Below are 18,373 nucleotides of genomic sequence, written 5' to 3'. Positions count from 1 at the left end.
CTATAATAAAATTCATCTAAAATTGGTCAAAAGATAATCCCATAATCATGAAGCATACTCACAGGTGATAAAGATGTGTTGTTGTGTTTCAGGGCCTCTCGGACGTATGGAGCACCAATGTGGAGAAATACTCATGTAAGGCATCCTATGTTGGAGAGCTTGTCATGAATGTTAATGACTTCGTGACTAATCTCCCAAAGAAAGAATTTGATCTTTTTTGTGTAGTGGTCCTTCCAAATGCCACCATATAACATAGGGCCAGCTTCAATATTTTTTTGAAGGTAGGTCTCATATAAGAGAGGAAATTCGTAAAAGAACCAAATTCCAAAGACTTTTATCCGGGGCTTGTGAACGATACATAGAACAGATGTGTGTTGTGAAGGAACATCTATTTCAGCCTCTTGTCATATTTCTTCCTTAGGTACTGATATGTACGGTGGAATCAAATTGATCCTTTTATCGCCTTAGCATGTAAATAGACCTTAATGAGCCTCTACAACATATTTTACATCAAGAACAAAAGAAAAAAAAAGACGAAAATAAACTAAAACAAAAAATTCCACCAAGTAAAAGTAAAAATTTGTAAGAGATCATAAAAGTCAAAGGATGCATTTGAAGGTAGGTCTCAAAAAATTAACCATTAATTACTCTACATGCAATTCATGCAGAGTCTTGTATTAAATAAACGCGTTTCTCATTATCTACATTACCAAATATGTGCTTAAAAATTAAAATTAATCCACACAAAAAGCCAAAAAACAGAGACCAGCCATTTCCATTCCCAAACTCACCATTTATATTTTCACTCACTTTTAAGCTATTAATCTCAATGTACTAAACTAACAAATGCAACAAACTCCTTCACTTTCTTACTTTTCTTCTCCTTCTCCAAATGACTCAAGCTCACCGGCGAGTCCCTCGTCGGCGGCCGGTCGGCAGTACTCAAGCCGATGGTTGTGTTAATACGAAGCCGTTTCGAGGGGTGCGGAAGCGGAGTTGGGGCCGTTACGTCTCGGAAATACGGTTGCCGGGGAAGAAGACGCGCGTGTGGCTCGGTTCCTTCACCTCCCCGGAAATGGCAGCGCGTGCATACGACTCGGCAGCGGCGTTTCTGAGAGGCAGCTCCGCCGTGCTCAACTTCCCAGACTCTGCGGGCTCGCTGCCACGGCCGGAGTCGTGCTCGAGAGAGGACATCCAATCTGCGGCGGCGAAGGCGGCGGCGCAGATGAGGGAGAGGGAGATGGAGTCCGAAGGGTGGCGGACGGGCAGCAGCGAGGCGGCGGAGAAGACGGCGTTTGAGGAGGTGAAAGAGGCGCCATTGTTGAGCCCTTTAAGGCTGGGTTCGCTGGGCTTGGTAGCAGCCTCGGATGAAGAAGACATTTTGTTGTTGCCTCCTTACTTCTAATTAATATATTTACAAGCATCTAACAATATTGATCGTCACTTCAATTGACATTTTGTCAAGCTTTTGATGTGATTTCATTGAATCTTGTTGCCCATTTTGTGTGTATGATCGGTATAAACCACTTAAGCTAGTGACTCCTGGTCCCCTAATCCCATTTTTGTGATATTTTGAACTAACAAACATAAATGTTAACATAATATAAATAGATATATTAAAAATTTATTATTTTAATTTTGGTCAAATTTGGAAATTTCAACATCAGAAATTTAAAAGTTAAAAAAAAAAAATCATCTTAATCTCACACCCTTGGATATAGCTAAAATAAACTTAATAACTGGCCTGTGCATTTTGTTTAGGGAATAGACCTCCTATGCTTAATCACTCATAAGCTATCAGATATGGTCTCAAACTTGGCATTTAACAGACATACGAGATGATCAAGTTTGATAGTAGTAGATAGCTTAAAGACAAATCGATACGATCTACTTTCTAATTGTTACACGATTGGTTCTATCTGAATCGATTCAAATAGGACCATTTGTGTCTCACCTCCATTTGTAGTATCAATATGTGAATACACAGTGGTCTACACTTATGTTGCACTCTCATTTTTGCAGCCAAGGTTGGCATCCATGGAAGCAGTATCGACAACAAAATGTAGCAATTGCTCCCCCTCATTCGACGTAACCATTAAAACTTATGTTACATTGCTATCTTTAAGATAGCCTAATAATAAGAGACTTGTTTACATCATTCCTAACCAACGATAGGCATGTAACTTTCTTCTCATCAGTTAGATGAATATTCGTAGTAATGCCTTTGATGAGATGGGACAACGTAGAGTCATTGCAAATTGACATCTATGAGATTTTAAAATTGTTATAGACATTATTTCCGTCCAAAGTACCATCATTTAGAATTGTTGATTAGTACACAATCTATTTTCGCAAAGGGAAGATCAGGTAGCTTAGAAGAAAGAGAGATACTAAAATGATAAAATAATGACAGATTGATGAGAGCGAGAGACAATTAAAATGAAAACGTTTAAATTAATTCACAAAACAACTAAAAATCACTTAAATGTAGGAAAAGGAACTTGGTTTCAAATCCATAGGTGGTTGTAAAACCGTAAATCATCTATTCTTTAGAATTCCTAAAAATGGATTTGGTCATTCATGTTCTTAAGTATTAATTGTGTAAAATACATAGAAGCTAGGAGACTTTTGTTGATTCCTCTTGGGAATATTTTGGGGAGTGTTATTGTATCTAATCCTAAACAATATTAGTGAATTACCCACATCTGAGTGGAAGACTGGACGTAGCCCTTAGTGGTGAACCTGTATAATTTATTGTGTCGTTTACTTGTTTACTGCTTTTCTTTCTATTTGCATATTGTTGGTTGTGTTGGATATTTTCTGTGGAACGGAAAATTATTCAGGTCAATCAATTTCCCAACAAGTGGTATCAGAGCTGTAAGGTTGCAGTATCATGGGTGACAGATATCAAGCACACCATTATTATGAAGGGGTCCTGAAGTTCGATGGGGAGAATTTCAGTTTTTTGGAAGATGCAGGTAAAGGATCTTCTTACATGCAAGAAGATACACTAGACTTTAGGGAAGAGACCAACAGGGATGGTAGACAAGGATTGGAATGAGATAGATGAGCAGGCCGTTGCAATCATCAGAATAGCATTATCAATGAATGTTTGTAGTCTGGTGGCGAAAGAGACTACAGCGAAAGATTTGTTGAAGACCTTGCAAGACAGGTATGAGAAGCCTTCTGCCAATACAGAAATACTTCTATGGACGAGGTATTTTAATATCAACATGGAGGAGGGAACCTCGGTGAATTCCCACATTAATGAACTCACCGATATCTTGAACAAGTTAGAAGAGATGGGTGTCAAGATTGACGAGGAGATAAAAGCTACGAGGCTGTTGACGTCTTTGCCTGACAGTTGGGAGACGATAAAGATCACAGTGTCGAATTCGCTAGGGAAAAATAGCTTGAAATTTACAACTATTTGTGATGCCGCCTTATCTGAGGAAGCTCGAAGAAAATTAGGAAAAATGTCTGCATCTACTTCAGGGGCAGAAAACTAGGTTGAATCAGCTTTAGTAGCTTAGAACATAGGGAAAGCAAAGATGAGTTACAATGGGAAGCAGCAGCGGAGATATAGCAGGGGTAGTGGGATTTCCAATGGAGAAGTGGAGTGTTTTTACTACCACAAGAAATGACACGTGAAACGTTTCTATAAAAAGTTCAAAGAAGATTGTGAGAAGGGGAACAATTCTACAAACGTTGTAACAGAAGAAGAACGGATTGAAGAGTTTTTGGCTTATGTTCAGAGGAACATATCTGTAGACCAATAGGTTGTGGACACTGCAGCATCAGCGCACTTTGCTTCAGACAGATGTTGGTTCTCATCTCTTACTATAGGTGAATATCAGTGAAGATGGGGAATGAGAGTATTTCCAAGGTGAGAGGAATTGGAGATGTTTGTTTGAAGACATGCGAAAGGGGCCGAGTTGGTGCTACAAGGCGTCAGGTATATTCCTAGCTTCAGATTTAATTTGTTATCCGCAGGGAAGCTAGATGACGATAGCTACAGCAGTGAGTTTAGTGGGAGTTGCTGGAAGCTCAAAAGGGAATCCAAGGTGGTGGCAACAGGCCACAAGAAATTTTCTGTTTATGTGTCAGAGTTTGGGGTTGCTAAGGGTTCACTGAGACGGACTATGCACAGAGTAGCTGCAGATAGTTCAGGGCAAGACCTTAGAGGACCAACAGCAATGATGGCCAGAACAGATCAAAAGAATCTGTCATCAGCTCAAGTAAAATAGTTGAGAAGTACAAAAAAGGGAAACGGGAATTTGATAGGCCAACGAGTTCATACCTCAGCTGTCAAACGTTCAGGCGAGCTGGTGAAGTCGCATAGGCGAATTAGTGCATTAAAGGGTACGAGTTCTGTTTCTAGTGTGGCGACAGACTTCGGTGGGAGCGCCAAGTCATCAGAGGAATCTTCCTTTAGAGGGCATTGGGTTTGATCGAGAAAGGAAGCGACGGGCGAGCGTTGCAGGCCACTCGGGCCGAGGAGGCAGCGGCGCGATGCTGTCCAGATAGGGGAAGCGGGTGATTTCCGTCCGTAGCGCCATGGCCCGGGGACAGCGCCATGGCGCTGTTTCGATGTTTATAAATACAAAGCCTCGGGTTTTAGGATTTTACCAGCCGAACAAGGGGTTATTTGTAGCCGTTTTGGAGTGGGTTTTGGCAACAAACCAGTGGCAGCGACTCAGGCATTGGTAGAAGCTTTGGGGTTGATCAAGATCAATATTATTGGGTAATTGTATCTTGATTTTATGAGTTTTTCATTCCATTTCCTAAGTATTGATTGTGTAAAATACTTAGAAGTAGGGGGTTTTGTTGAGACCTCTAGGAGATATTTTGGGGAGTGTTATTGTATCCAATCCTAAACATTATTAGTGAATTACCTACATGTGAGTGGAAGATTGGACGTAGCCGTTAGTGGTGAACCAGTATAATTTGTTGTGTCGTTTACTCGTGTTTACTGTTTTTCTTCTTATTTGTATATTATTGGTCGTGTTGGATATTTTCTGTTGAAGGGAAAATTATTTAAGTCAATCAATTTTCCAACAAGATCGAAATCTGACCGAGAGCGAAAGATAGAGAGAGATCAACACTTGAATCTTGTTTTGTTCTGGAGGTGTTACTTCATCATCAAAGTTTTCAAGCTCGAGACTTTAGCATTGATGGCCATAAGTCTTTTGACAAGAAAAATAAAAATCCTAACTTTAAGCCGACATATGTTTTGGTTGGAGAGGAGATTTTTTTAAATTGCGTATATAGCCTATGTCATGATTTGAGGAAGAAATTGATTAAACAAATTTTCAACTTGCCATAATTTTCAACCTTAAAATTTTTTTTTCACTCTCATCTCCTTTAGCCGCGATTTGTTTCGTGGAAATGTAAGATTCTCATTAGACGAATATCTAGATTCTCACGCTTTGTTTGATGGGAATGTAGGTTACTTGTACATCTTGGGCCCATACGAAAGACATCAGTTTTGGATTCCATTTTAAAACATAGGTTTCCAAGATTCGCGTGTTAGGATATCCACTCTTTACATTTTTGTCATTCATATTTTCCATATATTTTCTTTCATCAATTTTCTTTATTTTCCCTCCAAAGATTTTTATTTTTATATTTATAATTTAAATACATTAATGTACTCATCGTATAATTAACAACTTTATGCAGTTAAGTATATTTGTACATTATATTTATATATAAAATAAACTGCAATTAAATTATATAATATCTCTATTTATTTTTTATATTTGGAAGGAATTATATTATTAATCATATTTATTATCATAAATATATAATTTTAAAGCAACATCTTTTTTACGACCTACATATATGTGATATTTTTCCTCTTGAAAAAATATAATGGATGATAAGATAAATGAATTTCACCCAAAATAACATCAATTATATGATTATCATTTTTCAAAAATATTAAAGTTGAAAATGAAATTTATATTAAATTAATATGATTAATTTGTTATCCAAAATAACATATAAAACATAAAATCTTTATTTCAAATAAATCTATTATATTAAATGAATTTATAAATTATATGAATATTCGTAATGACATTTTGAATAAATCCTCCAAAACGTGCTATTCAAATATTCATTAATATCTTTATAAATGTTCCTACAAAACAAACGTGGTTAAGTGAAGATACCGGACATCTCCTGAAATTTTAGACATTTGTAGACGTTGGACATCTAGAAAATGAAGAAATTGGTCCCTTTTTTTTGCTGCACAATCTACTAGTTTGTTCATCTCCCGATTGATGTGGACAAAAATGAGACAGAACATTTTTTTCCTATTTCGAAAATGTTTAAGACCAAAGGTCCCGTCTCGCTTTGATTTTGCACTTCTCCCTTCAAGAGAAGGATTGCTTCAAGGTTTGAAACTGAATACCATAAGTGTTGATGAAAGAACGGCCCAACATTTGTTAGACTAAACCTATTTTAGGATTCAAATTACACCGCGACCTTAACTTTTAAACCATTTATATTTTTTCATATATTATAGGTGGAATCCATTAGAAAAATTACTCCTAGGTACTTTCTAATATACGTTAAATAAAGATTATAAAAATTAAATCAAATATGGAATAAATTTAGAATTTTTTTCATAATTTTTGTTTTGAAATACCTAAAATAAATGCAGCCATGTTTCATGGATTCACATAGAAGACTACAATTTTTCATTGATTTTTTTTTCCAAATCATAAAAATCGTGTTAAGAAGTTGATTAGATTTTTAATATATGACACAATACTTCAAAGTATATATTATATAACTTAATATTTGCGTATATGCCACCAAAAGTTATATGTTATATAACCTAAAATATTTTAGTATATACCACTAAATGCTATACATTATATAACCGTTTTTAAGTAGTATATATTTATCATATTGTAAATTATGAGATAAAAATATATTATATAATGCTATTGCAAAAAATAAAAAAAAATCAATGAGAGATGAATTTTTTTAATTTTGATTAAAAAAAATAAGGATTTTGTATTAATTGTGATATGAGAAAAATATGGGATTTTTTTTTTGTTTAAATTTAATATGAAAAAAAAAGTGATAAAAATCAAATCTAATGATTAAATCAATAAAATAAAATTGAGGGTAATGTTGAGATTAATGAAAATTTAAAATTTGAGAATCCAAATATCTAAAATTCGAAAACTTGAGCTATTAATGAAATATAAATTTTAAAATGACCCATTAAACATATTTTTTCTTGAATTAATGTTGACCATTTTAATTTTAATTTTTTATTTTTAGTTTTTTGAAAATAGGATCGTTTAATAACCAATTCATTTTTTCAGTTTTTTGTTTTTCAAAAAGCATTTTTAAATTCTACATAAATTTCAAGAAAAAAAATAGTTTTCAAAACAAATTTTTGTTTTTCAAAATCTGATTTTTTTTTCCTAATACTCAACTTTTTTTTACTTTTTCATATTTATCTCTAAAAAATTTATTTATCTCACATTAACATTGTTTTTTGCTAAATTTCTCACTGCAAAATTTATTTTGTTCTCTCTAAAATTTTCATATTTTGAATATTTATTATTACATGTTTCTATCTAAAATTTTTTGTATTTGTATTTTTTATTTTTTTCTAACACATCAAGTTCATTTCTCTTTCTAAGAATTTAACATTTTTCCTAACTTCTTCCTCTCTAAAATTTCTTCTTTTATAACTTTTATTTCTCTTCATAATCTATTTTTTTCTCGTTTAATTTTTTTAATTTTTATTTATCTTTGTATTTATTCATTTTCTCTAAAAATTATATTTTGAATCTTTTGTTTTTACCTTTAAATTTGTTTCCACTATAATTGTTCTCTTTCTTTATAATTTTATTTTCTTTAACATATCTTTTCCTCTCAACTTTACTTTTTTTTTCTCTAATTTTTTTTTCTTTTTGTCTTTTAAATTTTCTTTCACTATATTTTTTCTAAATCTTTTTTATTTATCTTTCCAAAAGTTTATTTACATCTCTCTAAACTTGTATATTTATGTGCATGGTCGAACCCCAAAAATAGGAAATGCATGTCTCGACCCTGTCCTCGTCCTAACTTCATTTTTTAAATAATTAATATATATTTATTACACTTTTTTATACTTGAATTCTAAAAATAATTAAAAACAATTATAAAACCGATAATTTTCTCGACAACATCTCTCAGACCGAAGAACGAGGTAGAGACGAGGACTAAAAATTTTCACAAGCACGAAAATGAGGGAGAGCATCCTCACTCGCACCCACACCGTTGTCATCTCTACTCTACATAGAATTTCTACTTTTTAAAAACAGAAAACTAAAAATAGTTACCAAACATGTTTAACCAAAATGGTTATCAAACAACCCTTAGTTTCTAATAAATATGATTAGGGTTTATCCCATTTTTTAAGTTTAATAACATAACACATCCATCAACATTATATTAGTATACATGCAACACAAAAATCAAATGCTTTAAATGGCACCTAAAGGCCCATTTGATAACGTTCATGTTTCTTATTTCTTTATTTTTAATAAAGAAAAATGTATTGCATAGTTTCAAACTCCAAGAATTCAAATATGATAAAACAATCCTGTTATTTATGTTTTGGAACAAATTGAAAATAAAAATGTTTTATGTTTTGGAACAAATTGAAAATAGAAACAAGAAAGAAGAAACTTATTTTTTGTTGTTTCCAAAATTTTTCTACGATTGTGAGAATATTCCCAAAAAAGTAGAAAGAAACGAAGTTAATTGTAAAATGCTTAGATTTCTTAAGAACATTGGAAACGAAAAATGAGAAACAGGAACGTTACCAAACGGACTCTAAATTGATAACTTAATATTTTTTTATTGCTAAATCTCAAATTTTAAACACTCATTTAATCTCCCAAATTATTCACTAGATTAAAGTTTTATTTACTTACTCAAATCATTTCCATTCATTTATATAATTTTCTCAAAAATTTTGTTAATATCGAAATTTTTATATAAATATTACTTCTGCTTTTAAATAAATTTTTAAATATGATGATTGAAAATGATCCATCAGTGCCTAATTAAGCCACAGTCAAAATATCCTTCACAAATTAAAACAATTCTCATCAATTTCCATGAGTTTAATCATTTTTTCCGAAGTTTATATCAACATTTCTATCAACATCAACCTTTTAAACGTTACATAATATACTACCAAACCAAGTTTTAGTAAGTTTAACTCATGACTAACCTTAAAAATACGACAATACGTCTAAGAGAGGACTTTTCCGCAGCCTCTGTGATGCCTTCGTTCTCTCCTTTGTACTTTTTGATATTCCTCCTCCTCTTGTAGGTACTTTTTCCTTTCTCGAAGAAGATCGTTTCGTGCTACTCGTTGCAGCTCCCTTGATTTTTCATATTTTTTCTTTACATATCCCAGCTTAGGTTAAGCGAGATTGCACCACTCGTCCTTCTCGGCAAGGTCGTTGAATTGCCAGCTCAATTGATGAGCTTACAGCTCACTTAAGCAAATATTTCCAGCAGCAAAAAGGAAATCAAGGCTTCAACTACAACTTGGTTCATTTACTTTAGCTATGAACCATACTTCAAATTCAATCAATTTCATGCCAAGTAAGTTCAAATCAAGACCAAAGCAACTTGGTTCTAATCATAGCAAAATTTGTAGGAAATTAAGGCGTGATTAATGAGCACTCCTAGTCTCTAACTCCAAGTTAGCAAGAGATGAGCAAAACTTTTGTAGAAGATAACTCTTTATTCAAGAGTTATCAGCTACGCTAATCCAAACTCCCATATCAAAACCGTGAACCAAACGAGCCCTTATTGTACTTTATCATGTCAATCTCTAATTAGTGATAGATGAATTTATTGGAAAATTATCCATAATCCAATGACCGAAAAAAAAGAATGAAATGACAACTAATCAAGTAGAGGCCATTAATTGACTTCTATTGTAACTGTTCCACATGACCCATTACAATAGACAGTACAGTAGTATAGAAGACATCAGTAATATTACACAAAATTTCCAAAAAATTTCCAAAGTACAAATATTATATCACCTAGAATAGAGTGGTCAAAGTCTAGAAATCTTGTATCATCTAAAACCTTATTGTTAACCAAAAAAAAAATGTGTTTTATGTATTGAAAGCAATCGGAAGCAATTCTTACGAGAAAAAAGCATTTAAAAGAGAAAAATAAAAAATAAAATAGAAGTTTAAGTTTAAGAAGCACGCCACGCATTTGTTACCCACTTCAACCTCCTTAGCCAGTGGCTAAGCCGAAATGCGCTGCTCCACTGTGTGTTCCAACGCTTAATAATTTTAACAATTTTGACAAATCATTTCTAAGAAAATTATCTAAAAATCAACTAATAAACTATTAAACCTATCAGCTGACATAAGTGCCAACAACATAATTACAAGAACTTTGAACAATCATGGCCAAAACAAACATCTAATAGGGAAGAAAATAATGAACGCCAACTTATAGTTAAGAGGATATGGGTTGGTTTTAAATCCTCTTTTATCCCTTAAGGTTTTAATTATTTTTTATTTTGATTCATAAAGTTTCAAAATGTTTGTTTTAGACCTTGTTTGATAATCGTTTAGCTTTTCGTTTTCTATTTCTAAAAGCTAATGTTTCATTTCTCGCCATTTCTTGATATGCTCTTAACATTTTTTTTTTTTTTAAAACACATATGCTCTTAACGTTTTTTTTTTTAAAAACACATTTGAATTCCTAGCCAAATTTCAAAATGAAGTATTTAAAAACTACTTTTCCAATTTTCAGAATTTTGCTTAGTGAAAAGAAAATGATTTTAAAAAATATATAACAAGACAAAGGACCACGAAAGTAAGTAGTGTTGCTAGACTTGATTCTTAAAAACAGAAAAATAAAAAAATCAAATAGACATCAAACGGGGCCTTAATCTCTAAACTAAACGAAGAAAAAAAAAGGATTTTGAACTTTATTATTATTTTGCCACCTAATGTCCGTTCATTCAATAGCTGCTCCTTAACTAACCAATATGACTCCAATACACGTTCACGTCTATATATCAATACACCATGGTTACAGTTTTGGGACTAAAATAAAACAAACTTTAAAGTTTTAGTTCAAAAATATACATTTCAAAAACTTTAGAGACACAAATGGGAAACAAATCCATTCTTGAACCAGATGTTAGCAGAGAGATGGAAAGACCAGCTCATGTTAGTGCTGCCCGAAACCAAAAGCCCCGAAAACAGAGGAATTAGCTGAAGAAGTTAAGTGTCAAAATTTAGCAGACAGTTTGTTGGGCCACATACTTCACATGACTTAACTACCTCCCTAAACTATATGCTCAGATCCTCCCCTTCCACCCTTCTTCTCTTATAATCTTTAATCATTCAATTCCAAAACTCAAACTTCAAAGTTCAACAACCCCCCCCCCCCCCCCAATTAACTCCTCAATTACTTTTGAAGGTACACTACCTAATTCCTTGTGTGTTACACTTTTCCCTTTTTCGAATTTTTCAATGCTTTTTACTTTTCTTATTTCCATTTGCCCAACCTTCCTCCTGCTTTGCCTAATCGCATTTACTTCCAACTTTAATTCAATTTTTGCAGGCATTCCCATTAGTTTTGCTGATCTCCTCACACCCAATTCAATCAATCTTCAACCCACATCACCATTTTCCTTGATCATAATTCCCATCTTCAAAATCCCCCATCTCTCTGCCATATGACATGTTCAAACATCCCACCATGACCCAGAAATTATTTAATATGGCTCGCCATTTGCTCAAATGGCATATGTTATAAAGATCACATTCATTTTAGTTGCTTAATGTGGTTCAAACAACATGATTTCTCTACCCCTCCCAACCAACTCTCTGATCTATATATAAACAAATTCAAACACAAAATGCAAGCAATGCAATGTGTATGTGAAGTGGTGTTTATGCCTGAATATATTTTAGTTCCCAAACAGGGCGGCGGCCGGGCGGTGGAAAGTGAGCCAGAAAAATGAGGGGAAAGCCAATGACTGGTAAACTCACCTTGGTCCTCTGCTTTGCGAGCTTTCTTGCAGGATCGCTCTTCACTGGCCGCACCAGGATCCAGACCAAAGACCCTCAGTTTCTTGAGACAGCAACGCCAGATTGTGACCGCAAACGAGTGAGTTTCGTAACCTGTAATCTTCTTCTGTGATGCAGAAAATTGCAAAGTAATAATGTGATTCTTCATTTTTCTTCAGAAACTAGTTGAATCAAACCCTCAGGACATTATGGTGGAAGTCACGAAAACGCACCAAGCTCTTCAGTAAGGCCAATCCATCGAAGTGAAATTTCTTCTCCTCTTGCTCTGTTTTCGTAATTTTTTGTTTGGCTGATTATGAAATCAGATCTCTGGACAAAACGATCGCGAATTGGGAGATGGAGCTGGCGCTATCTCGAACGAAGCAGAGGCAGCCGCCGCCGCCGCAGAAGGCGTTCGTGGTGATCGGAATCAACACGGCGTTCAGTAGCAAGAAGCGGCGGGACTCGGTTCGAGAAACATGGATGCCTCGGGGTAGGTGCACGCAAATTGCAAACCCTAGCCAAATTTCACCGGGAAAACGGCATTGGATTGAGACGAAAAGCGAACGAATGATAGATCCATCCATGGATGGATGATGATTTTTGTGCAGGAGAATCGCTGAAGAAGCTGGAGAAGGAGAAGGGGATTGTGATACGGTTCGTGATCGGGAAGAGCGGGAGCGGCGGGGGGAAGATGGACAGAGCCATAGACGCGGAGGAGGCGGAGAACGGCGACTTTCTGCGGCTGAGGCATGTCGAAGGATACCACCAATTGTCGACCAAGACGCGGCTCTATTTCAGCACCGCCGCGGCGCTGTGGGAGGCCGAGTTCTACGTCAAGGTCGACGACGATGTTCATGTCAATTTGGGTAAACAAATTTTTTTAGTTTATATAATATATATTTTCTTTCTTTTTAGAAATATGATTTTTTTCTTTTTCTCTCTTAAATTGGATAGATTTTGAAAAAAAAAATAACATCTTTTTCTTCTTTCTTCAAGTATAGTAATTACTGTTAAATTAAGCTCATATTGGCACTTCTTATCTTCTTCTTAGTTCTTCGTTACTTTATTATTCAACGGAAATTTTGTTCTAATTAATAGCAAAGTTTTAAATATCAAGTCTACAAAATATTGGGATCCCGACTTTATGGAAATAAGTAAAAAATTTTGACAAATAAATTTATGTTTATAAAAACAATTATAAAAAATAATTTTATAATAAATATTTAAATTAACAATTAAATATTTCAATATTTTTAAATGTTTTAAATTATTATTATGAACATGTCTATTGATATTTTGTAAGTTTTTTTAAATGCTAATATAGACGAAAATTTTACTAGGTAATTCTAGAAAATTATAAAAACAGAAAACTTTTATAAAAAAATTATTTAAATTAACATATACACGTTCTGCTTTTTTTAAATAAGTAAAAAGTTCTTATAATTAATATTTTGTGACATTAGTTATATTTGATTTATTTTATAATGGTGAATTTCAATTTATCTATTATGTCAATATCAAATCGATAGACATACTAAAATTCAAGTCAACATGTCAACGTATTGACAAGGTACATTGGTGACAACACTTGGAAGGCATCGATCTAAATCCAGAACTTACATAGGGTGCATGAAGTCAGGTCCAGTTCTCTTTCAAAAGTAAGTGGTTTACTTTCTTTGGTAACAACAAATCTAGCATAATTTAATAAAATATTAAAAAAACAAGTAAAAAACAATTTTAATTAAGTATTAATACAAATTATAATGTGTTTCTATGTTTGTTATGTATTTTTTTAAATGTTTTCAAAATCTAAGTCAATTTTGGAAATTCGAAAAATAAGTAGCTTTTAAAAACATTTTTTTATATTTGAGATTTAGCTAAGAATTAAAATGTGTCTGAAAAATAGATTATAAAGTTTACAAAGAAGCTATCCTAAATTTCAAAAATAAAAAATTGAAAACGAAATTATTATCAAATAAGACGTCAGTGGTTTCAATTATATCAAAAATTACTAATGAGACCTTTTCTTTTTTTTTGGGTAACGAAAAAACTTTTGAGTAGAATGAATTTTGAAAAGATTAAGGATAAAATTGAAAGAAGTAGTAGATTATATTTTGTATAATTTTATGAAATTTATGGAAGGATGGATGGATGGATGGATGGGCAGGGGATTGAAGTATCACGAGCCAGAGTACTGGAAATTTGGAGAAGAAGGGAACAAGTATTTCAGGCATGCCACTGGCCAAATCTATGCCATCTCCAAGGACCTTGCAACCTACATTTCACTTAATTTGTAAGCCAATCTTCTTATTGGTTTTCTTTTGATAACGTTTTCCTTTTTTTTTCTCTCTCACTTCTTTCTTAACAAAAGTAAAACTGTATTGGATAATTATTTATCTTGTTTCTTAAATTGTTATTAAAAAAATAAATACATATTTACTAATATTTTTTTTGTTTCTTCTATTCTAAATTTTAAATGAAAAAAGAGTAAATTTTATATGAAAATTAATTTTTTTAAATTAAATATTCCATTTTTTATGTTATATTTATTATGCATTTGTAAGTCGAGAATGACAAAATAACGTTTTTCTAGAAAAAAAAATTAGAACCGAGAACAAGAAAAAAAGAAACTTGTTTTCTTTGTTTCCAAAAGTTTGGAAACATCTCTTAAAAATTAGAAATGAAAAATAAGAACAGTTATTTTATGGATGAATAAACAAACCACCACTCAACCCAACCTCCCGCTCTGATATCATCTTAAGAATGAATAAATCACCACTCAACCCAAAAGCTTAAGCTGATGGATCGGGTAAATTTAATTCATTTATATGGATTCTAACAAAGTCTATGTTTCTCCGAAACTAGAAACAAAAGACAAGAAACCATAAACGAAAACGTTATCAAGGGCTTGCAACTTCTCTCCTTCCCCCTTATGATACCTTTTTTCTTTTGGTTTCAGCCCAATATTACATAGGTATGCAAATGAAGATGTGTCATTGGGAGCGTGGTTCATTGGCTTGGAAGTCGAACATGTCGATGATCGTTCCATGTGTTGTGGGACACCTCCAGGTGATTCTAATATTTGATCGTATCATATATACTTCAAATATAGTTTTGTTTTGGTAATTGAAGTTTAACTCCTTTTTAGTAGCTGTACCTTTTAAAATCTCTATTTTTATTTATGAATTTTCATCCCTTCCCCATTAGAGTATCTAAAAGCTTGTATGATATTTGAAAGAAAGAAAAAAAAGAAATTTGTGTTTATTCACATTTTGAAGACTAAAAAACCCTAGTTTCTAAAATCTTGACTAAAAATTTAAAAGTATTTTTTGAAAGGTAAAAAAAAAAGGTATAAATAGTTTTCATTAAAACAACAGAACTTTTAGGAGTTTTAAGAATTTCAAACTATAGTTTAAGCCCTTAATTATAAAAGTAATAGTGATTTTGAGACGGTAGGTAGATGATAGAGATTTAAAACTTAGTTCAAATTAAAATTTAAAAATATAAAAATTGGTAGAAATAAAACGAGGGATCAAAATCAAAGTCGTCAAACTTTGAGAATCAAAATAAAAGATGCTTAAATGTTAGGTTAGGATGCAAGTATAGATTAATGGTGCGAGAATACGTTTAATGTGGTTAGGTTAAATATCTATTTTCTAAATACTTTTGAAAAAATACTAATTAATGCATCATTTACAAGTAGTTTAAATGCTTTCTATCTATCTTATGAATATCTAAAACTATTCTTTATTTTAGAAAATTTACAAGTAATTTAAATTTGTTAAAAGCAATTTTTAAAATTTGAACCAAATAGTACCAAGTTTTTTTCCAAAAAAAAAAAAAACCTTTATTAATTTGTGAAATATTATTTACTAATTTAACTATCAAATAATTTAGAACATTTTATTAATATTTCTATTATTGGTCTGATTGGTGAAACAGATTGCGAACCAAAAGCAAATGGAGGGAACGTGTGCGTGGCATCTTTTGATTGGTCGTGCAGTGGGATCTGTGAATCCGTAGACAGGATAAAGGAGGTCCATAATTTATGTGGAGAAGGCAAGGGGGCAATATGGAACGTCGACGTTTAATGTATCTATTTAGAAGAGAAAGGGGTTTGTTAAAGTTAAATAACCACAAAGAACACCTAATTGAGAATATGCAAAAATGATCCATTTTTGCTTTGCCTCTACACTCTCCTTTCTATTTTCATCAACAAATTAAATATTTATGACATGTCACTATTTTCTTTTACATTCTAATGAGACGAACTCAACAATATTTTCATTCTGCCGTAAAAATATCGGCAAAATAAATATTAAAAATATTAATAAAATATCACTAATATATGTCATACATATTAATAGTAAAGAAATTTTCACTTGTTTAGAATGAATGGTTTATTTGAAAAAAAATTAAAATGATATGTATTTTACCCTTAATTCGAAATATGTTTGAATTTTTACCAAATTTTAGAGTTCTTCTCATTCTCACAATTTTGTTTTATTACGTTGTTGACATTTTTTAAAAATACATTAGCTAAAATTTTAAAAACAAAAATACGTTTTGAAAAACTATTTTTTTTTAGTTTTCAAAACATTTTTAAAAATTGATAATTAACAAGACAAAGTAAGAAACAAAATAGAGAAACACGTGGGTGAAATTAGTATTCGTAGGTTTAATTTTTTAAAATAAAAAGCAAAAGGAAGAGTTGATTATTATTACCATAAATTATCACAGTTTACTGTTTTGCCTTATTTTAAGGAATGAGACAAAAGCAAGAGTAAGTTAAAATGTGTAGTAAATTACAAGTTATTAATTAGGTATAAGGCTATATAATGTTGGAGTTGGGATGATCAGTTGGTGCTGACATTCTTTGCGTCAGTTTTAATTTCATTTCTCATTTCCTGATTTTCCGTTATTGTTCTGTTGAAGGCTCATCAATTTACGTAATTCATCTTTTCAACCATTGCTTCATTATTCTCTAAAATTCCCACAATTTAAACTCAAAAAGGACTCCATCTTCCTACGTTTCTACTCCCATCCCATCATCATTGTGGCACTTTAGTCTCTCCCTTTACAACTATTAAATAAAATAATTCGTCACACGAAACATAGCTCAATGGATTAAGGTATGGTTGTGAGTTCGAATCTCTACTCGTATATTGTTGTACTAAAAAAATAATAATAACAACAAAATAAAATAGTTACGAGGGCGCATTTTGGTTAAAGTTAGAATATATGTTTCATATGTGTCCACTAAAATTAAAACGGTTGGGATAACACGATATTTATCATCTTCAAATTAGAGCAATTCAACTGGAACATGATTACCAACTTCCTCCTCCATGTGAAATAAATGATACTTAAATAATAATAGAAGGAAAGACAAAGTAAGGCAATAGAAAAACTAATACCACAGCGTTTATATTGGTTCATTCCAAGTTTGGGGACTACGTCATGTATTTTGCAACTGCGAGTTCTATAATATAAAGATTACAATGAGATCTCTCAACGCTATACAAAACTCTCTCTTACAATATATAACTACAGTAGCTACCTGCCTCTCTAGGGAACCACAACATAAAGGTTTTCGGAACTCTTTGTCGTATATCTCTAACAATCCTAGAAAAGAACCGCTGTTGTATATCTCTTTCACTTCTACCTGGCGACTAGCAATTGGCGACTCACACCTAAAGAAAGGGGAAACCTCATCTAAATAGGAAACGCCTAGTGCTTTTCTAGCTACATGAGCTTGCACCATGACCCTATAATTAAGCATCAGGTCGCTCCAAAATTAGAAGACACTTCAAAACAACCTTTCTAAAAGTCTTCGTGATGATTTGGGCTCCACAAAACTCAACAATCTCTTCCTAATTAATTTCCACAACGACATTGTCACCCCTAAGTTTAAGCTCTCGTAATTTTGCTTTTAGGCGAACAAAAAATGCATTCTCACTTATGTACAAATATCTTACCCTTATTTAACTAATATGGAACTTTTGTTGCATCACAACAAAAAATTTATTTAAAATTTTTTTTATATATGTAATATTTTAATTTTAAAAATTAAGGTGGACAAATTTAAATGAAAGAAAAACTACGGAATCTTAACTATTTTGTATATACGACTTTTTAAATTTACGATAAGCTTATAGAGCGGTGGCAATTATTTTGTTTGTTTATTTATTTATTTCTTTTGGCTTCGCCTCTCAATACATGTAGATTTGTTTTTTTTATTTTATAAAAAATTATTGTTATACATAGGTTTTAATTTACTTTGATAGTTA

At 32.4% G+C, this 18,373-nt stretch overlaps 1 protein-coding gene, 1 long non-coding RNA gene and 1 pseudogene across 2 annotated transcripts; 2 read left to right on the top strand and 1 right to left on the bottom strand.

The window, feature by feature from the left end:
* The first annotated feature begins 809 nt into the window (after nt 1–809).
* Nucleotides 810–1,416, top strand: LOC148208272 (ethylene-responsive transcription factor ERF022 pseudogene; annotated as a pseudogene).
* Nucleotides 1,417–9,102: 7,686 nt separating this feature from the next.
* Nucleotides 9,103–12,932, bottom strand: LOC148208271 (uncharacterized). The gene is made up of 2 exons (XR_015788869.1): nt 12,314–12,932; nt 9,103–12,207 (listed from the first exon to the last, which is right to left on the bottom strand). It is a non-coding gene; the product is annotated as an uncharacterized LOC148208271 (long non-coding RNA).
* Nucleotides 12,031–16,337, top strand: LOC111025478 (putative beta-1,3-galactosyltransferase 8). The gene is made up of 8 exons (XM_088119779.1): nt 12,031–12,180; nt 12,260–12,324; nt 12,407–12,573; nt 12,692–12,949; nt 13,654–13,741; nt 14,251–14,376; nt 15,043–15,152; nt 16,026–16,337. The coding sequence occupies exons 1-8, from the start codon at nt 12,031–12,033 to the stop codon at nt 16,172–16,174; spliced, it is 1,113 nt and encodes a 370-aa protein (XP_087975905.1). The 3' UTR covers nt 16,175–16,337.
* The last annotated feature ends 2,036 nt before the right edge of the window (nt 16,338–18,373 follow it).

Source organism: Momordica charantia (genome assembly GCF_013281855.1).
Source record: "Momordica charantia cultivar OHB3-1 chromosome 11 unlocalized genomic scaffold, Mcharantia_2.0 BLBB01000011.1, whole genome shotgun sequence".
NCBI lineage: Eukaryota > Viridiplantae > Streptophyta > Magnoliopsida > Cucurbitales > Cucurbitaceae > Momordica > Momordica charantia.
Note: the sequence above shows the minus strand (reverse complement) of the source record. Positions and strands in the feature narration are given on the sequence as shown.